The sequence below is a fragment of the Numida meleagris genome, chromosome 8, assembly GCF_002078875.1.
Source record: "Numida meleagris isolate 19003 breed g44 Domestic line chromosome 8, NumMel1.0, whole genome shotgun sequence".
Lineage (NCBI taxonomy): Eukaryota > Metazoa > Chordata > Aves > Galliformes > Numididae > Numida > Numida meleagris.
The window spans coordinates 12464607-12490062 of record NC_034416.1 but is presented as its reverse complement, the minus strand read 5'-3'; the positions used below and the strand labels follow the sequence as shown (position 1 = coordinate 12490062).

The 25456-nt window shown below is 42.5% G+C and overlaps 1 protein-coding gene across 3 annotated transcripts; it reads left to right on the top strand.

Annotated features, from left to right (window-relative positions):
- RLIM (ring finger protein, LIM domain interacting) lies at window positions 3590–21842 on the top strand. Of its 3 annotated transcripts, none has more exons than XM_021405837.1 (4): window positions 3590–3779; window positions 13064–13252; window positions 14107–14190; window positions 15017–21842. In XM_021405837.1, the coding sequence occupies exons 2-4, from the start codon at window positions 13084–13086 to the stop codon at window positions 16543–16545; spliced, it is 1782 nt and encodes a 593-aa protein (XP_021261512.1). In that variant the 5' UTR covers window positions 3590–3779; window positions 13064–13083; the 3' UTR covers window positions 16546–21842. The 3 variants fall into 3 exon arrangements, with proteins under 3 accessions (XP_021261512.1, XP_021261514.1, XP_021261513.1); XM_021405838.1 differs by lacking the exon at window positions 3590–3779 and adding an exon at window positions 4204–4303; XM_021405839.1 differs by lacking the exon at window positions 14107–14190.

Here is a 25456-nt window from a genome sequence, read left to right as displayed (position 1 = left end):
TGACCAGCACTGTAAAGCAATGTAGGCAGTGCTGAGGTGGAAAATAGCAAAGTTAGAGTGTTTGGAATTGTTATAACCGTAGGTTTCCTTTTTGGTTTATTCTGGGCTGGTATATTAGTGTAAATTGGATTCATTTGCTTGCTCAGTACCTGGTTCTGCTAATACTTGGAGTAATAGAAGGATTTGAGGTTTTCTTTTTTCTTTTTTGCTTCAGGTTTAGAAGCTCCCAAGAGATTTTGATTTTTCTCACCTCACTGCGTTTGGATTATTACTTATCTATATTGTGAATAAATTATTTTAAGACGTTTCTAGAGGGAAAAAAAAAGCAAACATTTTTCCTCATCCGTCACTGCATACCAAATAACCAGTTTTTAAGACCCTAGGGGATTTAAAGCAAATTTATTTACCCTCATTGAAGGAAGTGACATTAAACTTACCATGGAAAAGTGCTGTAATTCTCCTTTGCTGTACATACATCACCAAACTGAAAACACTTAAGGATGAATTACACCAAGATTTTGCTACAGGTTTGGGATTTTCTCCTTGTTGCTGTGAAGTTCACAATGCAAATATATTTTCCCTTACAATCTCTTTGAAATACAGTGCTACACTGATTCTAATTTTTTTCGAAGCTGACAAGGAGATATGCGTGCACAGGCCATTAATTGTTATTAATGTCAACTGGGCACTGAAATTCACTAAGTGGTTTTGAAAAATCAGAGCTTATTCTGCATCTGATGGACCCTGTGAGGGTATTTATTTGTGTATCATCTCCACTCAGTCTCGCTGCAGAGGGTGGGGAGGTGCTTGTCCCCAGTCATCTGCCCCAGACCTCTGCTACAAAATTTCAAGGCTGAAATAAAGCATGGATCAGCAGAACTCAGCTGCCATCTCTTCCCATCACTGGGCGTTCATCTCCCAGCAAATTGCTGTAAGAGTAGGAACTCTCTCACAGAAGTATAGTATAGTATAGTATTTTTCATTCCTCTGGTGCTGTCCATTTGATGATGTTCTAGACTTTCAGCTGGTTACTCAAAGTATATTATTGAGGGGAAAAGAAAGAGACAAACACAATTTGTTTGTCATAAACAAATGTCATAAAATACTCTGTTATAAAATACTCTGAGACTGCTCCAGGAGCATACGCCATTATCTTATCTCTTGTTTCAAATAGAAGAATATGCTCTACCTCCCATTTGTTGAATAATTCTAACATTTTGCTGCTTAGGTTACTGGTATATAACAAAGCCACTTTTATCCTGCTCTGACCTTGCCTCACATTCAGAAAAGTTAGGGAGCAAACACTAGATTCATGTTCATGCATAAGTCACTGTCATACTCACATCACCTCCTACTTCTTCAGTTCTTTAAGGTCCATCATTGGAGTACTCCGATGGATGTCCTGCTGATTTACCAATTGCCAGTGCTGACACTCAGTGGCTTATCAATTCACAGCACAAAGCTTTCCATGATAAAATGGATCAATTGTGCGCTGATCATCTGCTCCCTGAATTACTATGTTTTACATCAGAATGATTTTTTGTCTATTTCAGAGATGGTTGCCAAATAAAGCAAGCTTACATACTACATACCACAGGATCTTTCTCTCTTCAGACGATATGTTCTACAAACCCTGGAATCTATCTACATAAAAAGATCTGCTCATCATATGTAGACAGAGCAGCGTAGCGTAGAGATTGTAGGGGAAAATATATTTGCATTGAGAACTTCGCAGTATTGGGAAAAAAATCCCAAACCTATAGCAAAATCTTGGTGAAATTCTCCCAATAACAAACATTTCAGTGCATTAAAATTGTAGAATTGTTTCTTTTTACATTAAATTCACTCTTATTCCTCCCTTTTTTCTTTTTTTTTAATTTTACTCACATTTATTAATGCGATTAATGTTTGATCCTACAGAAAATCCTACAGTATTGCACAATCCACATGGCAGCAATAATGCAAAGTACCAATGTGATTTAAACTCCCTCTCTCAGCACCCATTTGCTTTAAATAAAACATAACATGTTAACCTTCTCTAAGCAAGTTTTATGCTGAAGTAGGTTTCACCTATCCATCATGCCAACTGCATCAGATATCATCCCCCCACCTGTAGCTGGAGTAAGCTTCCATGTTTTATGCTCTAATTCAACAAAATATATAGTTGGGGATGTACATCTAATCCAGATGGAACTGGGATTGCTTCTTTAATGATAGATTTGGCATCATGGCCTTAGTTCTGTCGAGCTTCTAATCCATTTCCTTTCATGGTCCCATCCTGTAGCAAGTAAAACTGATAAGAAAAAAAACCTCTGACCACTCCATTCTCTCCTGCTCAAACACAATAGTTGCCTTTGTTTTGTTATATGGGGAGGGAAACATGTATCCTGTTACACTGGAGACTATTTAAAATTAATTCATTCACATTAAAAGTTGGGCTTGTCCCTACCTGTTTAAATTTCAGGAAACTTTGAATGCTGCCCACCACTAAACTTCAGATTAATCTCACTGACAAAAGAATAATCAAGGGTCTCTTGTAGTCTTTCTGAAACCACACAAATCCTCGCAAATACGTTATTCCTCTATACTCTGGACCTCATCAAAAACAAAGATGACTTCCAAGGAACTTTACTTTTTCTGATATCATTTTCAAGAGATACTTCTGAAACAGTAGTATGGGATCTTTTCTAGTTCCTGAGGGAATCCTTTACGCCCTCTGCAAAGCTTTAACCTTGCCTTCTCCTTAAACCAGTTTTCAGCATGGCACTCCAGCCCCCTTGGGTTCAAAACCAAGCTTGTGGTTTTCTCTCTCCTACCTCTCTCCTCTATCTTTTCAGTCATCATTTTTTTTCCATCTGCATCTTACTGATTCCTGATCCTGCTCCTCCACCAACCTGCTGCAAGGGAGATGCACTGACCCTAGAGGTAATGCAAGTGGAATTCAGTTTTAGCGAGAGCAGAACTACAAAGAAAGTTAACCTAAAAGCAAGCTCATAGAACATGGGAAGTGTAGTGCTTAATTAAAGCTTACATTGTCAAATAGGAGCATCTGGCTTTTCTGCAGCATGACTCATCTCTAGCACACAACACTGGGGTAGCGTAGCCAGTGTGAGAAGGAAACCCTGCTAGCAAGGCGAAGAGGGTGAGCATCACTATCAGCAGCCTTGCTGACAACTTTTCCTTTGGAGTTGGGAAACGCTGGCCATCTCCAGCCTCGTTGCTGGCACCTTCACTCACCACGGCCCACGTGAGCACTGTGAGGTAACACGAAATGGCCCCCACGGCTCTTGTAGACACATGTGATGTGCTACTCCTTCACACCAACGGCATCACTCGGGGGCTGTGCTGAGCCCTGGGGTGGCAGGACACTACGGGCAGACGAGTGATCCACCTCCCCCACGCCTCCATGCCAGCGACCTCAGCCCCTCTACCTCTGCCCCTCTTCAAAATGGCGGCGACCCTCCCATCAGCACCGCGCTTGGGCCACTCTACCCTCCTCGGTGGTCCTCCACTCTCCTCTCGTTGGTGCGCGTCCCCCACCCCGCCCCGGAGGAGCCGTCGGGGCGTGCGCAGAGACCAGTGCCTTTACTTCCGCTGTCGGCGGCCGCTTCCGGGCCCCCGTTCCTTGGTAACAATGGAGCAGAAAATGGCCGCCTGAGAGGGGAGGCAGGGCGACGCTGCGGCTGCTTGGGGACGGACGGAGTGCGGCGAGCCGGCACCGAGCCCGCTGAGGACCGGGGAGAGCAGCGGAGCGAGAGCTGAGGAGACGGCGGCGGGCGGTGAGTGTGGAGGCCCGGACGCGGGCACTCAAGATGGCACGGGGAAGGGAGAGGCCCAGGCCCTGGGGAGGCGGCGGCGGCCTCCGCCCGGCGCTGGGGGCGGCCGGGGGATGCGAGCTCCTCAGCCCCGCGGTGTGGCCCCGCCTTGTGGGCTGCAGGCGGCTGGGCCGGGCAGGGCGGCCTCGGGCTCCGCGGGGCTCGGCGGGCCGCACCCGCCCGACGTGGAGCGGGGCCGTGCTGGAGCCGGGGGCCGTGATGGCGGGGTGCCTGAGGCGGTGCCCCGCTGCTCCGGAAGAGCCGGGCCCCGTCGACCCTGGGACTTCTCCGTCTTCGTCTGGGGCGCGGGATGGAGCGGGTGGTGGAGGGCCGTTAGGGCTGCTCGACCGCCGGGCAGTTGGGTGGGTGGGGGGCTGGGGGGGGAGGTTGGAAATGGCTTTTTTTGGGAGAGGTGGGGTGGGGGAGGATTACAGCCACTGCCTTAGGCCTCGTACTGCTTAGAGCCTGTTTCAGGATTCTCTGCTCAGGTCAGTGGTTACAGGTTAAGTTTCTTGTGTTAAGGCTGGAGCCCTGTTGGGGGAGGCGAGCAGGAGGAATTCTTCATACCGTTGTGCCTTTTGGGAGGGTCGGGATCATCGTGTGACCTGCTGAAAGCTGTTGTTATTGCTATTACTGTCTTATTCGTTTCTCTCCACTTAGTCATGTAATGCTTGCTCTGTTACCTTGTTTCCTGTGCAAGTTCTTCCTTCCTTTTTTAATACTGTCTACTGACATTCAGAGTTTCTGCTTACTGTGTTTTAAAACTGTTGTCAAGAGTGGCGATACAAATATATCACTTTATTTTTGGTTGTCAGCCTTAATGGAGGAGTAATATCAAGTTGTATAACGTGTACTTTTTAAGGTTCATTATTTGTTTTGATTTTAGTGTGTAATAGAAGGAGTCTGACGGAAGATTTCACAGCATGAATACACTTTTTCTGATTGCATGTTCTTGTTTGTGTATCTGTTTTTCAAGATGATAGTCATGAGGAGATTGTAAACAAGAATTCATTTGGGACTGGTTGCAGTAGGGCAGTTGAATGTCTGATGTATTTCCTCTGTCCATGTTGACAATATTGGTTGTTTTCATGTTGTAAGTTGTCATGAAAATGTTTCAGAAGCTCCAATACCACTCTGTCCCAGATTGTTAATTGCAGTGACTTAACCAAGTGATTTTAGAAAAAAAATCAACTGTTGGCAGCTCCTTAAGCAGTTAATCATCATAACTGAGGGTTTGATGCTTAGTTCTGTTGGGGGTGATCAACTACCACTTAAAAATGACTGTGTTCCCTCTACAAGTTTACCATTTTAAAATGAAACTAATTATAGCTTGGAATTTTGTCACCTCTGCTACTAACAAGGGGAAAGCACAACACACATCATAAAATTAAGAGAGTTTGATTATATTGGACCATTAAGTGTAACAGTTATAGTATTCTGTTCATCAGCAATTCTGACTACATAAATGTTTTGTCACTGAGGAACCACGAACATTTTTTCAAGCTTGTAGTTGTTGCCATCTGTATCAAATTCATTTTCCATATTGCTGAGTACATGAACATACCAAGGTGTACTGGAAAGCAGCGTTGCAAGTTTCTGGTCTTCATTACACGTCTCTCTTCTTTGTATCAGTATTTTTAGGGGAATGAGTAATGTGATCCTTAAATGGAAATGTTTTAAAAAAACACCCATATATTAATGTACTTGGCTACTTTATTCCTCTGTTCCCTATCCCTATGGAAATGTTTCAAAATAAGTTCCTTAATCTTCGTTGAATGTTTCTCGTTCCAGTGGAAGTGTTGCACTTTTTTATTCTTACAACCGTAACTTAATGACATTTTCTTGATCCCAAAGATTGCATTTGAGTCCAGTTTAATAAAGCTTAACAAGTTACTAGGCTGTTCTAAATATTTTTTTTAGAGATTTCAGTTTCAATGAAGTTCTTCTGCAATTATCTCAGTCTTGATGAAAACTTACCAACTCTTTAGCTTGGAAAACTTAATCTTGAAGGAGTAAGACAGAACTTGAACATCTGTTATTGCTATGTTTTTTGTGGTGGTCTTGTGCATCTCAAAACCAATACTTCTGAAGAATGTAGTAGCGTAAGAACTTAAGACACGAGACTTCTGTATGGTGAATTGAGGGTAGCCAGAAGCATTGTGCAGACTCAGTTTTGCTTTTGCACAGATTCTTAGCTACCATTAAAATCGTAAGAAACACAAGGCTATGTTTCCTTCATGTTGTTGAGATTTGTAGTAACAAGGCACTGGTTAGCATCTTTGCTGTTCGGCAGTGTTGAAGCTCAGCTTTTTACCCTCTGCAGAATTGTACAGTCTCATGAAACCATGTAATGATAATTGGTTGTGTGGGAAAAGTCAGCATGCACTTTCTCTTGATTTAGTAACTTAAAAGCATTTTATGTAGAGCATTCTTAATTTCAGTATGCAAGATCCTTGTGCATGTGATCTTGTTGAAATGCATGATCTTGCCTTAGTTTGCCATCAGAAACTGAATCCATCAGGAATGGAATTCAAGTCTTGCAGATAGATTTTTTTTTTTTAAGTCAAAGAAGTTTTGCTTATTTTTTTCCCATTTTTATGTTTTTTGAGTGGCAGACAACAACAGCAACAACAAATCCATGCAACGGAATTCCTGTGTGGGTTGGATTTGTAGGGAATTTGTCATTGTTGTATTGGCCTTTTAGTAGAAGCTGTATTAGCAGTTCTGCGGAGAAGGTGAGAGTAAATGTAGAGCTGGGTTTTTCTGTGGATTGTTACTGGCTTTGTGCTTTCAGTAAACAGAAGTTCTCTTTCCTCAGAAATCAAAACACTGTGTGATGGGCATCGGTTCTGTGGGTGCAACTTCCTTAGCTGTCAGTCCTGTTTATGCTACTGTCTTTCAGTGTCAGCACTGGTTACTTTCATGCAGAGTATTACTTCCCTGGAGCTTCAGCCTGGCCCTCCTGTCTGCTGACCTAGCAGGAAGATTGCTGCTGGGGGAAAGAGCAGTTTTGAGAGACTTCTCCCAGTGCTGGAAAGTTGATAACTTGAGCGCGCTAAGCTTTCTCCGTGGTGATATCACCTCAATTTGAGTACGGAAGCAATACTATCTGAATTTTATTTTCAATTTCTACATGAAAAATGCTGTTTTAATAAGTACAGGTTATAAAATGTGAAGCGCTTGATTTTGACAGTCCTTGTCTTACATTCAGAGCTCCGCCTTCATTCCCACGTGCTCACTGTTCTGAAATTGCGAAGCTCCGCCCTTCCCGTACAGGAAGGTAACAGTAGAAACCTGTAATGAATTGCTACATTTTCTAGATGTTTTTGAGCTGGGCACTTCCAAAGTGAGATGGCAAGTGTTTCATTCCTTAGTACCAGTTTGTTCTGTGAAAATGTTTTTCTTGTTATTATTTTCAGCAACTGTTCTCTGCAAAATTGTTCGTTTGCTTTCTGTTATTTAAAATGTATGTTCTGAATGACATTTTGCTTCATGGACTTTGCTTTGAAACACACTGGAGTGATGAATTATCTGAATCCATGTTTAATGCTCCATATTAAGCTGGCATTTAATTTTATAGCGGTCATAGAAGACATTTTCTTTCAGCTTTCAGAAAGTGATGCATGCTCCATAGTAATTTTTTGAGGCAGAGAGGACATAAGGGAGTTTTTGAGTGCTTAGAATTTCTAGTAAGTTCAGTAAGAAATCTAATAATCGTATAGAGCGGTTTTTCATCAGAGTATTTGTAGAAAGGAAGAGTAGCAGAAAAAGAGTATGTCCAAAATTCCCAGTGCAACTTTGCAAACCTGAAATGTTTGTTACTAATCTGCATGTTAGAAATGATAACAAGAGAATTGTACTTACACTACCATAGCCTTCGGTCTCTTCACAAAAGACTTGTGTAGCTGTGCAAAAACAACAAAAATCTTGGATGTAATGAAGCTCTGTGTAGAATGCAAATAGCTGTTTCATTTTATTGTTTTGTGGTATCTTTTTAATAATAGGATTCACTGATAGTTCTTGCTTCTACTTTTGAGTTTGTAGTCTTGAGTGATGAAATATTTAAGATAAAGATATAGTTCCTGTTATGTCACTTTCTGCTAGTTTTGAGTATTGAGAAATCAGGCACTGACTAGCATGGAAACTATTTTTCCTCTTCTAGTTCTTCTAGGAAAGCCTCGTACTTGGGTTGGGGAAGGTAAAGGGGAGTTGATACTGCACATGAAGCTGGTTCTGTTTTTGCTTGAGGAACCCAGAGTAGCAGAACTGCCCATCATAGCTCTGTTCCTGTGCCATTTGAGAAATGGAATGGGAGAGACTTATGTCTGAGGCTGGTCCTGCCAAATGAGGTGGTATGTTAGAGCTGCTGGAGTCAGGGTTCACAGAAAGCGCTTTCAACAGACAGCTGGCTTGCTCTTCTGATGTAGAGCTAAAATGCCCTTGAGGTACCTTCAGTGAAACGGGGGAAAAGATAGTTAACCTGAAACAAGCTAAAACCAAAATGAGAAGTATTTCTGGCTTCCACTACTGAGTTGCTTCTTTTAGTCAAAGGCTTTGATAATTACTGCAGGCTGGATGTAGGTAGGCAAGGTGCTCTACTGGTTGAAGTACCTAATTAAGATGAGGCTATGGATCATAAATGAGAAATTAGCCTTTTGCTGAGCACATCTACGAGGCACTTATTCATACTGCCATCATTCTTTTTGTGTGCACAAAGGTATTAATCGTGTTGCTGGAACATGAGGTAACTCAGGAAGTATTTAACGTACGGGGCACTACAAATGCTCACGTAACATTGAAGAAGGGGTCACGCCTAGATGGGGAGAAGTTTTGGAGATCTTTACACAGTCGAACTAATTAATTGCCTTTCTCTTCTCAAAATAAGTCATGAATCAAGATTGTAACTTAAGGTATTGTGTTTTCGTAGAACTCTGCAAGTCAAGGGAGTAGATCTAGTGATCTATCGCTGACTTCTGGTTTTCTAGGAAGAACTGTGTGGTCCCTAAACGCTAAGCAATATGGAGATAGTGTTGCTGCTGAAAGTAAATGGACGGCTCCAGTGTTTTATTACTGCCTGCCATGCCACTAGGTTTTTTAAAATGGTTGTAAATTCCTGGCTGATTGGATTTTGTTTACACAAGACTTGTCGTAAGGAAAAAGGTAAAGAATTTCTTGTACTGTGTTCTGTAAGAATGGTAACTTTGCATTGTTGAAGGAATACCTAAATTCTTAAATCGTCCCTATCCAAAGAACATAATGTTACTTCCTCTTGAATAAAACAATGTAATCAAATGATACTTATTGGGGGCTTGCTGTTGTTGCTCCTGTGGCAGTGGTGGAGAGGCTGCTAGTCATTTGTGCTCTGATATCTATCTCTGCGACTGTTGGAACGTAACTGCAGGGAAGAATCTCTGCTGACTTGTCAAAGGATGGGAACACCAATTAAGAATTCACTGCAGTTAATGTGTCTGGGTATTCACCTGCAAAAGAATGTTTCTTATTTTTTTAAAAAGATAAAATGGTTTCTTCTAGCCGTGGCTCAGTATGCTATCTTGTTTTGGGTAACCTTCAGGTGATTTTTCTTCTTTCCTGTGAAGAGATTTTCATTACTGGATATCTCAGCTACAGTTGGCAATAATCAGCAGGTCTGAACTTCCTACTCAGACTTGACCTTCCCCACCCTTTGTAAACTTGGTCCTGACAAGGGAGAACACTAAAGGAGGAAATAGTGACTCTTTTCACTTGAATAAGAATGAAACCACTAGAAGAAAGAGAAACAAGAGTTGAAGCACACCTGCTTATTAGATAATCAAATGCTGGTCATTCTTCTGTAACTTAATAGCATACCTGCAGATTTTCCTTCATCAGGTTTCCCCGTGTTGCTGTAGTCAGCTTCCTTAAGCCAGCTGTAATTTTCTGCAGTGTGTAAGCTGAGAGCAGGATCCTGAATGAGATTTTCCAGTTGATTCTATGATTCTGTGAGGCTCCACCAGATCCAAAGAGAAGTGGAGCGATGCGCGCTGCCACCATGGAGATCCTGCTGCGTGGCTGGAGGATGCGTGACCCACAGTCATGCTGAGGCAGTAAAAAAAAAAAAAAAAACCTTGGAATGGTTGAGTATCTTCAGTCTGGTAAAGTAGAGCTCTGCAGTGGTGTGGGAGATGAGGCTTGAAATGGACAGAGCGAAAGAGAGAAAGTAGCAGAAGCCTTAGAGTAAAAATCCTGTTTTCCATGTACTGGTTTTAGTGTCAGAGCTCTGGTTTGAAGAATGTTGGCGTGTTTGCTATCAATGATAAGAAAGGGAGAGTGTTGTTGCACACATTTCTTTCCCATCTGTTTTTGTCACTGTAAACATCCTGTAGAGATTCATAGCATTTAGAGGACATTGAAGCTAAAGAGTTTGAAACTGGGGTTCAGTGGGCTAGCGTGCTCTGTTTTGGTGGCTCACATAGGGAAGGTATAGTGAGTTTGTCACTAGTGGAAATAGCCCTAATGTAGATGGAACTGATTATCAAGATTTCATCTCTAAGGCTGTTTTCTTGGCAGTAGTATTTTCTCTGTCTCAGACAACAGCTGATCTCACAGTTTAAGAGGGCAAATGAGAATTGAAGGAGGAAGAAAGGGGAGCTAACCTGGAAGCAAATAAGACTTTGTATTATTCTCAGCATTCCCTTGAGGTCAGCTGTTGAAGGATACACAGTGGTAAAGAAGAGATTATTTTTCTCAACTTAACTTGTTTTGACTCTTTTTTTTTTCCCTGACCAAGAATAGTGTTCACTTCATTTTCTGTATCAATTAGATATGTGTTATATAGCCAGGATGCCTGTGAGCACTAGAATTTGCAGTGTAAAGGAAAATTTCAAAGCATAGGCAGTACAAATGCCATGCTTTGCATGTGTAGTGTACTCTTTTAAAACCTGCTTGTTGAATTAGACTAATGCTTGCAAATATGCTAATGTCGCAGTCTTTATGAAGAGCACATTGTGTTTTTAGCTGGGTAAATATCAAGGTAGCAACTACTTTAAGGAAATTATTTTATAAACAACTTTTTGCTGTTTCTATCCCTTAGTAAGTTATTGCATTCTCTTATTTTTCTAACTGTATTATTGACTTTGCTTTGCTGCTGTCTCCTTAATAACCAAACAAAAAAGGGGGGTTGGGGTAGTGCAAGTTAGAGTTGTAATCCGTATTCCAAAAATTATTGCATCTTTCTGGGTTTTCTTCTGGATTCAAGTCCCTCATTCTACTTAGGGTTCAGATGATTCTTGTAAAAAGCGGCTTTGTCTTTCTGATATTATCTTGAGAATGAAAATGTCTTGAGGTTAGTTGGGGTCATACTTCTGCTACAGAAAGCTTGTAAAAAGCTGTTTGAATTTCAAGCAAGCTGTGTTCTTGTTAGAAGTATGTGTCTGAGATTTGAAGGGCGTACAGATTTCATAACTGAGCCCAGTCTGAGCTGAATCTACCTGCTGGAACTGTTGTGCAACTTCTCCTGTGAATGGCTTCATTTATCAGTGTGTTTGACAGCACATCACATGCAAGTCTTCAGATTGTACCAGAGATGTAGCAATGCAGAGACAGTTGGTAGGCTGCCATCTGAAACACTAGTAAGTAAGCGAAGTGATTGTTGCTGCTTATTGATTTAAAAAAAAAAAAAGGCAGAAATTAGCAGGGCCAAGAAGCAGTAACCTTCCGTGCCTGTAACAGAGGGCCATTAAGTAATTTGTGCCTTACTATGACTAACTTGAAAACAAGTTTTACTGTGTTAGAATTCAAGATAGGATTGGAGTAACTATTTTCTGATCTGGAAGCCTGCAACAGTGGGATAGCCTATCCTGCAGAATTTTGTACTGTTCCACATTGGGGATACCACTTTAATTTTCACCATAGCAGCTGAAATAAGCTACTCTTGGAGATTGTGTGGTGCTTCTCTTCTGTGGAGAAGCACTAGTGTTAACTATGGGCAGTTGGGACAGCTGTGCTGACATACCAAAAAAAGATATTTTTGGCATTAGACAGATGTCTAAGTGTTGGACATTTTCCAGTAAGAAGCAAAAAAGGTTTATTCTTCCAGTATTTTCATGTCACATGAAACATGGTTTGAATGAAAGGAGCATTTCTTTAATGGGGAATATTACTGCAGAGCTTTTTAGCATGCAGAGGATTAGTGTGCTAATCACCTCTCTGAGTAACTAGATTCTACCAGTTACACAGGAAAATTCTGAATGTTGTGAATAGCAAGCCATAATGATTAAGGAAACTAGTTATTTTAACTTCATTTGATGTATTTGCATGGTACAACTAGTGCCAGAATGTCTCCTGCATTTGCACGTATTTTGTTTCAGTTTTGATCAAATACAGACATTGTGTTCATCAATTACTTTTTTGAGACATCGGGGAAAATCTCATCAAAATGAAAAACAATATGAGGAGAGGATGAGAATGAAAGTTCTTTGTAGCACAAATTATGACACGTGTATATATATGGGAGTTTTGTTCTGCAATTTTGTTGTCAACACCAGAAATTCACGAACTACTGGAACTTGCAAATTCTTTTCTTCACGTAAAATCACAGAGCTGATTTTACAGCCCTCGTTCCCACCCCCCTTTTATTTTTTTTTTGTGGAAATTAATAGCCTTTTTTGTTGTGCTTTTTGCATATATAGTGTTCTATAGCATCTTCAGAATCACTTATTTAAATCCTAAATAATCCAATCATTCTGTTTAAAATTGACTTGGATGTTGAAGAGAGAGTTTCTTCTAGTTGTCAGCAAACTAGATTGATTCCTGTTTTCTTTACCATAGTGGAAGGAAGGAATGATAAATGTTTAATTCTGTACTCTTTTAGAGCTGGAGAACGTAAATATGGATGGCTTGTACCTTGTACTACTCTGTTGTATGGCACAGTAAGGCACAATTTTGTGGTCTGTGAGATAGTTGTAGTATTAGGAGTATCATAGGTGTCTACAACTGTGTGCTTTTTACCCTAAACTGATAACATTTCTTGTGTTTGTCCTTGGCGCTTTTTTGAATATTGATAGTGATGGCTATTGTTTGTACTTCTTGAAGTGGGGAAATATTTAATTTGCTATCCATGTTGTTATGCAGCTTATCTTAACTGAAACTTCATTAACGAAGTCTTTTTCTCCTCAGAATTTAATGGCAAATAATGTATTACTGATTAGTCATATCTAAGTATTCTGCTCTGTTTCCTTAAGTTGAATGAAGGATTTATTTTTCTTTTTTAGATATTATTCCATTCGTCAAGATGGAAAGCTCAGATTCTAGTGATAAAGGAAATATTGATCAATCAGAAGCACAACGTCAGAGTCAGCTAGATCGCTTAGATCGAGAAGAAGCTTTCTATCAATTTGTAAACAACCTGAGTGAAGAGGACTACAGGCTTATGAGAGACAACAATTTGCTAGGAACACCAGGTATGTAATGCTTGTTTATGCACATCTTACTGCAGTTGCTGGGAGGTGATTTGTCTTTTCCTGTTCTCCTTAATCTCTTTCACCCATTTAGTTTGTGTGCTGCAGTTGCGTTCCATGGTAGGGAGTAGCTCCCTGTTAGTTGATGCATCCTCAAAATAGAGGGGTCCACTGACTCGTGGGGAGGGAGTTGGGACGATGTGGATTCTGCAGGTTCAAAGGTGTAGTGTTCATACCACTTGTTGGGAACATCCAGAGCTGACCCAGTTATGGCTGCTTAGACTACTTTGATAGAAAAGTAATCACCTTTAAGCATGTGTGAAAATTTCCTGCTTGTGTTAGGAGTTCATAACTAGGCTAATTAATCTGGTACAAGATTCTGCATGGGTGTTCCTGTGTCTGTTTTCAATTGACTTATTACTTTAAACTGGCTCTTTATAGGGTGATGCCTAATTGAAACCAGTTACAATTTAAAACTAATTCAAACTTCTTTTCATGCTTGTGATTATATATATATATATTATTTTTTTCTTTTACTCTGGGCAGTCATTTAATTGGTATAGGATGAAAAAAAAACGCTGATGAGTTGTAAAGGTTGCAGTACCAGAAAGCACATCTGTCTTTTTTGAGTAGGTTGAAACTGTTAGTCAGCTTCAGCAAAACTTATCTGGGACAGTGCTGCTGAGGTGTTTGAATTCCCATTTTACCTACTTGCTTGGAAGTCTTATTATGGCAGGATTTAATTAAAAATAAAAAAAAAAGAACCAGTGGCTTGTACCTTCTTTAGAAACTTTTGATAATGCTTGCCATACACATGATTTGGAAATATTTTTGGAAAATTTTGCTTATTTTCTAAGGTGAAATTACTGAAGAAGAGTTGCTGAGGAGGCTACACCAAGTTAAAGAAGGTCCGCCACAGCAAAACAGTGATGAGAATAGAGGTATATACAGTATTTGTGAAAACTCTTAACTTTAGCATCCCATACGGACCTTAACTTGAGTGCAGGAGTGGAACAAGTTAAGCCTAGGCAGGTGCAAGGTGAGCTTTGTTTCAAAACTAAGTGAACATTATGTCTGATATCTGCTGCAGAGATCAGTTTGGGACAGATTTCACCCATAACACGTCTGTTACTTGCAGCGAGCTAAAATTTCATTTAGGTTTCTTTTCCTTATCTACTTCTGAAATTGTTTTCCTTCTTGATTTCTGCTCCCTTCTGGGATGCTTTCTGGCAATTTTTGGCTTTTGTTCATCATTCTTCCCTTCCAAGGATGCTCTATTGCTTTTATTATCACCTCTCTAAAGAGGTTGTTGGAGGATTCTTGGAGTTTGCTGCTGGGGTTCATTCTTTAATGAGATGGGTTGCTATAAAGCTGTTCTTCAAGTGAAGGTTCAGGACAAACTTATTTCTCTGTTTAGCAGTGACTAGATGCTTAATTGTTTGGGAAGAAAGACACAATGTTGATGTGATGCCTGAAATACAGCTCTCCATTTATTTATGATAAATAATGTATTACTTTGATTTGGCTGCCGTGTGATGACTGCAGCCTGTCTGTACGTATCAGAAGAAAAGTCCACTCCTGCTTCCTTACCAGAGCTCTGGTAGATAAGAATTGTGATGCTTTTTGTGAAGTCACAATTGCATTGGATAGAGTTAAGCACTTCTAGACAGTCGCATTTTAAACTATAAGCAATTATGTTCTTGGAAAAAAATCACTCCAAAATTAGCTCAGTACTCTAATTTTGGTAGTTCCTTGTCTTTTTCACAGGTCCGGAGTCCACAGAAGATGTTTCAAATGGAGATTCTATAATAGACTGGCTTAATTCAGTCCGACAGACTGGAAATACAACACGAAGTGGGCAACGAGGAAACCAATCTTGGAGAGCTGTGAGCCGGACTAACCCAAATAGTGGTGACTTCAGATTCAGTTTGGAAATAAATGTCAACCGTAATAATGGGAACACAAATCCGGAAACTGAGAATGAGCCATCTGTAGAGCCTTCCGGTGGGGAGGATTTGGAAAACAGCCAAAGTGACTCTGAACTTCCAAGGTCTGAATCACCATCTGTAAGGCAGCCTGGATCAGAAAGAAACACTTCAGAAGAGTTAACTGAGGAAGCTTCTCCTAGAGGGCAGAGGAGAGCGAGAAGTAGGAGCCCAGAACAGCGGAGAACACGGGCTAGGACTGATAGAAGTAGGTCACCTATTAATCCAGTGAGTGAGCCTCCTCGCAGGTCTCATCACAACACATCATCTCAAACGTTTGACCATTCGTCAGTGAATGAAGCTGAGGGAAGCTCTAGAACTAGGCAGCATGTGACATTAAGGCAGCATACAGTGGGGACTGAGATGCCTAGTGAAAATGCAGTTCTGTTTTCAGCCCCTGAAACGAGACCTGTTCCTCAAGCAGCAGGTTCCTCAGAAACTAATGGTGCCAGTGAGTCTGCAACTCCTGGGCAGAGGCCTCCTACCATAGTACTCGACCTCCAGGTGAGAAGAGTTCGTCCAGGAGAGTATCGGCAAAGGGACAGCATAGCCAACAGAACTCGGTCCCGGTCCCAGACTCCTAACAACACAGTCACTTACGAAAGTGAACGGGGAGGGTTTAGGCGCACGTTTTCACGTTCAGAACGGGCTGGAGTGAGAACTTATGTCAGCACCATTAGGATTCCTATTCGTAGGATCTTAAATACAGGCTTAAGTGAAACTACATCAGTTGCAATTCAGACTATGCTAAGGCAGATAATGACAGGCTTTGGAGAGCTGAGTTACTTTATGTATAGTGATAGCGATGCGGATCCTAGTGGCCCGACTCCAAATCAGAACGTGGATGCTTCTGAGCCGCAGAATGGAGGGGGTGGCAGTTCAAGCAATGAAAGTACAGATGTTAGCTCAGGGGAGGTGTTTGAAGGTGGTAATGAAGGTGGTTCATCATCTGGTGCCAGACGGGAAGGTCGGAATACGAGAGGATCGGTCACATTTGAAGAAAGTGGTTCTCTACCATTCCTTAGCCTAGCACAATTTTTCCTACTAAACGAAGATGATGATGACCAACCAAGAGGACTCACCAAAGAACAAATTGACAACCTAGCAATGAGGAATTTTGGTGAGAGTGATGCTCTGAAAACCTGTAGCGTGTGTATTACAGAGTACACGGAAGGAAACAAGCTTCGTAAATTGCCTTGTTCCCACGAGTATCATGTCCACTGCATCGATCGCTGGTTATCAGAAAATTCCACTTGTCCCATTTGTCGCAGAGCAGTCTTAGCTTCTGGTAACAGAGAGAGTGTTGTCTAAATGAAATCTGAATTTATGGCTAAGCAGCTAGTGTAATAGTGATGGGCAAAGAAGTCACTTCCTTTATGGCCACTTTTTGAGTGGTAACTCAATGTATAGTAATTACTTGGAGTGAATCTTCCCTCATGAGAGTTTTCTCTGAATTGAAGCTTTTAAAATTGAAAAGATTCTTTAGGGTTTTCAAGATCTAGTCAGTTTGTGTGATGAATTTCATTTGTCCAAAGACATCTACTCGCTTAAAAATACTTCTTTCTTTATGAAGAGTACTAAGTTCTATCCCTTTCCTCCTCCAGTCCAATAAACATTTTGTCCTCAAGATTGTGCTTATGAGTAGTCTTTCTGGGAAGTCATCCCAGCTAAATGTGCAAGAGTCATAGAGGAATTTTTGCAAGAAATCCAACTGACTGAAAAAATAACCTGAATTTAATTGCATACTTGAAAATGCTTTTAATTTTCATACTGGGTTAATATTGGACGTGTCTGTGTAAATAACACTAATGTTAGCCCTTTCCCCATCACTATGGCACGCTGTAGGATGAGCTGTTACCTTAATTGGGATATTTATCTTGTTGTGGAAATATAAGAATTGCCTATGCTTGTTTAAATAAAAAAAAATCTGTTTTAAAATTGTAAAGCTTTTTTGTAGAAGCTCAGTACTTTTCCAATGCACTGTTGTACTAATGCATTAAGAATTAAAATTGTACCACGCTTAGAAATCGAGAATGCTTTTCATACAAAACCCACCACGGAGAGAGCAAACTAAATACGAGAGAGCTGCTGTTGTAACTGTGTACCTGTCAAGAGCAGTGCATATCTGTACTATTTGTGTGAATGACTGCTGTAATATACAAGCAGTTGAATGGGACACTTAATTGCCTTTAAAAAAGTTGAATTGAAATGTTTAAACTGAGGTGTTTTGGCTCAGTAATGCCACCCAAAAAGATGATAAAAGTTAGAAACTGTTCTAATGGTCGGTTATTTCTTTATGTGGTTACTAATGTGTAATAATACAACCAGTGTGCACCAGTTCATTTGGTGAGATTTATGCCCTATTTTTGTATTTTTACTTGAAATATTGAGGTAACCCTATGTGATTCTTCAGCAGACAAATACTGGCAGTTTGGGTTTTTTTTCCTGCACACCGGCTTCAACAATGTTAGTAATCTCCGGGTCTGTTTAGCAAACATGCTGATGTGTATCCATTTTTCATAGCCTATGACTCAAGCGCTGCAAAGAAATAAGTATTAACTGGAAAAGAGATCCATTATTAGAGTGCTAGATTAAATATGAAAATTATAACTGCTGGAGTATATTTAATGTTAATCTTAGGATTGGCTACATGCTTAAAAAAAACCAAACACCTTTATACTCCTATTGGAAAGAATGAAATCTTTTAAAAGTAAGTATGTGGCATAGAGAAATAGAGAATTGGAAAATGTATTGCCACCTGGATGTGGTGGCCTTGCAAGAGCAGGGATTGGACTAGCTGGACTCAAAGGTCCTGCCAACCACAACTAGTCTGCTATCACTGTCAGGGAAAGTATTGCTCCTCTCCAGTGAGCCATCTTTGCTTTGTTCTCTAGTGACTTTTTTTTTTTCCTAGCCTGAATCTGCCACAGAGAAAGCAGTGTACTTTTCAGGTCAGTAGTTCAAAAGGGATATGAACTGCTCTTGCTGGCTATGTGGGAAATGTTGCTTGCTCCTCAGATGACAAAACCAAAGCTAGCCTACCTTTTTTTTCCTAATTAAGACACATTTTTGGTGTGTTACAGTGGTGGTTGCATAAAATATAGTCTCTGCTCTAAGCCATTTTAATGTCTCATCAGCTAGTTAAGGATTTCACAATGTCCCAGAGTTCCAAACTTTTTTTCTGTGTGCATTTTGTGGTGTTTGGCTTAGTGGGAAACCCTGACTGGCTAGTGAGCTTGCTTTCCTCCTGTTGGGACACACCATCATGGCAGAGAGAATACGTGTGGTGTCTTTTTTTTTTTTTTTTTTTTTTACGGAGTAAATAAGCTCATGCTCTTACATTTTTTCCCTCTGATATGCATCATTGTAAAATTGGAAGTTAAATATTAATTTCAGGTGCTGGACTCTTATGAATGTGGGTAATACATTTTAATGCCAAATCTTCCTCAACGAAATAACACTTGTGAATTTCTTCTGGTAGCATTCACATAGCAAGTATCTGCTATCAGCTGCAGTTGCCAGTAGCTTTACTGACCTACTGGGGCCTAGAATTAGAAGGGGAAAAGCCCTTCTCCATATGAATGCCATTTTAGTTTTTGATAATCTAGCATACATTTCTGAGGTCTAAGGATGGTGACCAGAAAGAAAGGAGCCCGCTAGTGCTAATTAACGCGAAGCACGGCTGTGATGCGTGTCATTCAACGTAGCTTTCTTTCTAATGTTCTGAGTTTCCAGTAGCTGTATACTTCGGAAGACTCAACTTTTAAAGTTTTGTTATAGCTTAATAGTGGCATGCCTTAACATTTTATCTTTCTGTAACAATAGCAACTAATAAAATGTTGGAGGTTTCCCAAATGGTACCAGGAACAAATAATTTATCATGGAATGGCTTGGGTTGGAAGGGACCATATAGATCATCCAGTCCCAACCCCTGCCGGGGGCTGGTTGCCTCTCACCAGCTCAGGCTCCAGCCTGGCCATGAATGGGGCACCCACGGCTCTCTGGGCAGCCTGTGCCAGTGCCTCACTGTCCTCTGAGTAAAGAATTTCCTCCAATGTCTAATTTAAATCATCTCATCCCCTCTGGTCCTGAGAATTTAACTTCAATTAAGAAGCCCTTGTTATATATGCCTTTTCTGATACTGGGTGCACTGGCGGTGCTGGGGGCTAGTTGCCTGACACCTGGAAGAGCGGGCAAGGATGAAATTGCTGATATGACAAAGAGCTCTTGATGCTGCTGACTGATGTTGCCATCAGTCTGTACAGTAGTTCTGGGGAAAAGTAGTGTCCTGGCTTCCCAGAGCTGCTTCTAGAAACTCGGTGGTCACAAATGCCTGTATGCTGTACCGGAAAGCCCGTGTACTCTGCGTCGCAGTCATAGGGCTGAGGTCTGGCAAGGGAAGTTCCAGAGTGCTGCATTTTACCCTAATACCTTGAGGTAATGTAATTTCTCTTCTTTTGAAGTTACACTGCAGTTAGGAAAAGTCAATATTTACACTTCAGTCACTAATAAAACACCAATTGCTATAATTTAAAAGGTTCACAATTAGCCTATTTTACAATTTATAGGTTATTTTGGCATTGGGCGTTTGTACCCATTGCTTCCCTCAGTTAACACTTTCTTGGTGTTGCAGGTAGAATGCAGCAACTTGCCTCGCAGTTACAGCCAGATGAAGGGCTAAAATGGCCATTTTGGTGACGTTCAGGCACCTGAAAGAAATGAGGGGCAGAGGCAGCCCTGCAGCATCAGCTGCCTGGTTCCTAGTGCCACCTTGTGGGAGCCTCTCAGCCTTCTGCGGAGCCGCGATAAAGCCAGCTCGTCGCTTGGAGCAGCGTGGTTGCTTTTGAGTTGAAGGCTTTTTGCTTAATTTTGGAAGGGGATTCCCTGCTATCGCCTGCCTCGGTAGTTACGGCGGTGTTTTCAAGCGGCGAACCGCCCACGCTGCAGTTGCGAGTACCTGTCTGGCTGCTGGGTGAGCCGAGTTCTTTCCTTCTGGGACAGCTCTGTGGCTGCAGGACCTGTGCACGCAGCTGTGAGAGCAGTCACGAGGCCAAAACCTAAAAGAACACATGGTGCTGCTTAATTTCAGGGTGCGTTTGATAGCTTAGCTCAAATTGCAAACCGATAAGGAGTTGTGGGTGCGTTCCTTTTTCCTTTAAATCAGGGCTTTATCCATTCAAAGGCTGTGAAGACTTGTTCCTGGTGTTTGTTAGATTTCCCTTTTACGTGCACTTTTCATTACCTACAAGAGATTCCGGTATGTTTTGCAAAGAACTTGTAGGCAGTTAATTGACTTGTTTAAAACATGGTTTCATTACTGTAGCAACCGCATGCGTAGAAATTACTCGTTAAATGTTTAAAGACTTTTAGTAGGAAGTATTAATGTGCGTGCACAGCAGCTGCACTAACGTGATACTCTACCAGTTTTGAAGGAGCCATAATTGTCCATTGTGTCAACTTGCAAACTAATGTATTTCCCACTAATGTTGACACAATGGGCCGTAATGACTGTCATTCCAGTTTCCTGTCAGTTAGCTGGATTATGCAAATATGTCGGGCCAGAGGACTGTTTCCCCGTCTAATTGCAGTGGTTGTTTATCTTGCGATGGTTGCCTACACAATGGGGAGGTTCCGCGTGGTGTCTAATCAGAGGATCTAGCTGGAAGATGAGAGAAGGGCTGGCAGGGCTGACCATGGCCGTGACTTTTAGCAGTGTGAAGTTGTCTGAATCTCCCAGCGTCGTCTTCCCTGTCGCACCACAGCACAGAGGTCCATCCAGTTGGCTTGAGCTGCTGCCTTACCTTTGGCTTGAGATCCTTTTCATTACCGTACCGTGTACATTTGTGCTGCCCGATGTCTCATTTTTCTCACTGTCCTTCTGCCGGGGCTTGGGTTGCATGATGAGAAGATGTAATGATGCTTGGAGCGGATGAGCTGCGCGGTCATTGTGGGTGTCTGCCTGCTCGCTTTGGATGAGAGTTGGCTCACAGCCACATTAAGGGAATTTATAACAAATTCGGGAGTATTTCCAATCACTGCACACACCAGGCCGTTTGCTTGTTTGTTCTTGACTAGGGAGGGAAGAAAGAGGGTGAAAATTGATAATAGCTTACCTAAAGTACATTAAAGTTGTGTTGTGTTAAAAAAGAGAATACGTTTGCGTCTGTTATACCAGGGCTTCCCAACCTCTTCTTGAGGTATCTTTTTGTTTCCTCTTCTTTTTTTCCTCTCACCGGGAAGTGTACTGTTGGATTTGTTTGGATTATTTTATCTGGTTTTGATCCCTTAGCTGAAATACCCGAGCTCGCGTCCTGAATCTCACTCTGCTATAAGGCCATTGGTTGGGAAGCCCTGAATTCAACTGAGAATGTAAGAGTTTTCTTTCTTTTCTTTCTTTCTTTTTTTTTTTTTTTTGTTGGTTTTGTTTTGTTTTGTACAGTGCTTTACATCTGTTTATACTGGACTTGCTTAGTGCAAAATGGTACTCTGAGGTCATCGGACAACAGTTCGATCAGATTTAATAGCTAATATTTAGGAGGAGTTTGTTCCCTATGTAAGATGTCATAATGCAAATTTAAATAGACTCAATAAAATGCATGAAGCGATAATTTTGTGCTTGACCATCACTCCTTGGGTTTATTCTTCTTAGGGTGGGAATGTGCCGGAGTAAATACTGATGGATGTGGCAGAAATGTGTGTGCTTTTCCCTTGAAGCTGAAAAGACCTGGAATGGTACAGAGTTAAGTTCTCAGAAGAGTTTATGGCTCCTTAGCACATAAACCAGAAGCCATAAATCTATGTACCAGACTTGTGTAGATCTGTCAGTACATAGCATGGGGCACCAAAGCTGTAAGTTATCTTTCAAGTGGTAGCTGTGTTTTTTATGGGTACCCATCAGGGACCAGGGCTTAGGGCCGAGTTCCACTGGAAATACACCTCACACCTTACGGTGTTTGTGACTTTCCTAAGAAGCTCTCACATATGGCTAAAAGCTTCCCCCTAAATTTAGTAGCTGATGTACGTGCAAACGCTTACTTGAGTGGGAAGGAAATTTTGTAGGGTGTGGGAAGCTTGGAAGCTTGCTTTATTGCCAGCGCTTCCCTCACCTCAGTCTGGTCCTTGAGGAGGAAGCCAGAACTGTTCCTGGGCCAAGGCCTGATGGCATCGCAGCAGAAGACGGGGAAGGATGACAATGTTTGGATGAAGACACGCGGTGCCCTGTCTGTTGGGTGCCATCCAAGCTGGTAGCAGTCTCACAGCCAGGCCGATGCTTGGCAGTGCTGTGTGGGATGCTCTGGCTGTGGAAAGGAGGAAGGTTGGTGGGCTTCCCAAGGGGTGTGCTGAGCAGAGATTCTGCTCAGGATTCTTCAGTACAAGCTCTTCCCAGCTGCCAGAGGCTGCATCTGGAGCTCTGTGGTCTGTCTGCTCTGACCGGTTCAAACTGAAATTGGAGAGGGCCCTGCAGCCTGTTCCCTGACAGGAATTCTGTTTGGCAATGCAGAGGCGGGGAGGAAAGCAGAGCTCTTTGCTGCAAGCTCGTCCTTCCCGACTGCTGTGTGTCGGGACCTGTTTGGGGGCTTTTAACATAATGAATCTAAACTCAGCTGCGTTGTGGCTTCCTAAGCCCTAACAATAAAGTTATATGGGGAAAACTAAGCCCGCTTTTTAGTCTTAAATGAGATGATATTGTCTTTGACACTAATGAGATGCTGATGCTGCATGCTCCAACTGTTCCCCTGAATAAATCCCCTGCTGAGCCAAGCATGTGAAAAAGCAGGCATCGAGCCTCGGCGACAATGACTGCTTCATCGAACAGAGTCAGGCTGCACCGTTCGGGTAGGGTTTCTGGCATTTTCACACATTGTCATGCGCTGCTGTCAGGTCCGGGGTTCCCAAGGAAAAAAACTTGTGCAGGGCACGGTCCGCGTGGTAGCATTGCGGCGATGCTTGGTGTGCTGCAGTGTGACAGCAGCAAGAGGAGCTGTGACTGCAGCGAGGGTGTCACTGCTGGGATGGGGCCATGCTGCCATCCAGGGGACCCTGACAGGCTGGTGGCATGGGCTGATGGTGTCCTGAGCTGTATTAGGCAAAGTTCTGCCAGGAGGTCAAGGGAGGTGTTCGTGCCCCTCTGCTCAAAACTGGTGAGGCGAAGAGCTGGAGTGCTGGGTCCAGTTCTGGGCATATCAGTACAAGTGAGACCTGGACGTACTGGGAACAGTCCAACACAGGGCCACCAAGGTGATGAAGGGACTGCAGCACCTCTCCTGTGAGGAGAGGCTGAAAGAGATGGGGCTGCTCAGCCTGGAGGAGGCTTAGGTATCCCATCCATGGCCATAATAGCTGGAGGGAGGTGCAAAGTGATGGAGGCAGGCTCCTGTCAGTGGTGTCCAGTGCCAGTACCAGATGCAATGGGTACAAACTGGAGTGCAGGAAGTTCCATCTAAAAATCAAGAAGCACTTCTCTGCTGTGTGGGTGATGGAGCCCTGGCGCAGGCTGCCCAGAGAGGTTGAGGTTGTTTCCTCCAAAGCTTCTGGACACAGTCCTGGGCACCCTGCTCTGTATGGCACCAGATGGATCCAGAGGTCCCTGCCAGCCTCAACCAGTCGGCCTGCTATTGTGCGAGCAGGTGAAATGAAAGGAGGTGTGCAGTGGAAGACATAGGTTAATCTCTGTAGGCACTGCTGAGTGAGAGGAGATGGGAAAGAAGGGTGATTACAAAGCAGGGAAGCTAAGGAAGGGAATAGCAGGATGCAAACAGGAAGGAGGAGGGCTGCCATCAGCAGTGTGGAAGCTGGCAGCCCAACAGGGAATGGGGCAGTGGCATCCGAGGTGGTGTACGGTGTGGGGATGGGAAGAACCGAGTGATTTATTTCCAGTTGGCTTCAGCGGTAGGGCTGGGAAAAGGCTTCCAAGCTGCACCGAGCACGGCTGGTGAAAGCATCAATGTGGGTGGGAGAAGGCAATGGGGCCGAACGTGCTGGGAGGACGAGGAGCCGGCCACGTACACCGGGGCTGAACAATGCTGCAGATGGGCCGATAACAGATTTATAGCCCAGCAGCACAGCGCCTGAGAGGAAGAGGTAAGAGTCACAGTAGCTGGAGCCCTGCTCTCCCAGCACACCAAAACGGCCCCCACATACCACTCATACATGTATATATATACATTTTTTCATCCCTTATTTTGCCTTGCTGCCAGTACGACATGGTTTCCAGCATTGCCTCCTGCTGCTCTGTGTAAAAGCCCCTAAAACCCAAGCAGGCACTGCTGCTCCTGCTGTCCCATGGGCACGCTCACAGGGCGTGCATGCCACTAAACGTGACCAGGGATACACGCCATTCACAGAGGCAGCTAAAGCACGGGTGCAATTCATAGCTACTAGCAAACTAATACAAGACATGGTGCTTTGTATTTAATATATAAAATACGCATACAAATTTTCAGTTTCATAAGCATAAATGGTTCCCAGATGGCAGGCGCACAGACACCCCTATGGGTATATATGCGTGTGTGTGTGTGTGTATGTATCTGTATATATGTATGTATCTATTTGTGTATTTGTATGGGGCTTGTGGAGGTGGGCACTGACAGGCTCGTGCTCCCGGGGTGTTCAGCAAGCAGCCTGCGTGCAGGTGACTTTTATCACGTAGCCCAGCACCTCTCAGCTTCCAGCCATCCCCAGAAGATCACTCCAGGATGAGCACATGCTTTTTTTGAGCTGAGGATCCTTGCATGGCACGCCGGCCCACGGAGGAGCTCGCTGCCGCTGCCTCGCAGCCTTTGAATCCCTTTTTACTGCCTCTTATCTCCTGCTGGGGATTTTTTGAATGTTATTTGCAGTAAATATCCCCGACTTGAAAAAGAGTTGAGATGCACATTAAAAGAAAAGAAATAAGCCTGTGCCATATCAAATTAATGCCTATGTCAGCTTTCATCTAATGTCAATTAAAGCAGCTAGTATAAACAAATCGTTATGATAAAACCATTGCTAAAAGCCCTGTTTCCAGTTCCACAAGCCACAGCGACCTCACTGATGCACAGTGCAGGGCCTTCTCTGGCACTGACACAGCTTTGGGCACGCAGATGGGATGTATTTCTTTAGGAAACCACGACCCCCTTCTTTTTTGAACTGGTTTTATTCTACGCATTATTTAAAAAAAAAAAAAAAAAAGAAAACAACAACATTCATAAAACATTAATTACAAAACAATGTGCCAGTATGG

Excerpts from the sequence above, each read along its gene's own strand:
- RLIM (XM_021405837.1), top strand. The coding sequence starts at position 13,084 with ATGGAAAGCTCAGATTCTAGTGATAAAGGAAATATTGATCAATCAGAA. Across the intron at positions 13,253-14,106 it reads CAATTTGCTAGGAACACCAG|GTGAAATTACTGAAGAAGAG; the intron begins GTATGTAATGCT and ends TTATTTTCTAAG. Across the intron at positions 14,191-15,016 it reads AAACAGTGATGAGAATAGAG|GTCCGGAGTCCACAGAAGAT; the intron begins GTATATACAGTA and ends TCTTTTTCACAG.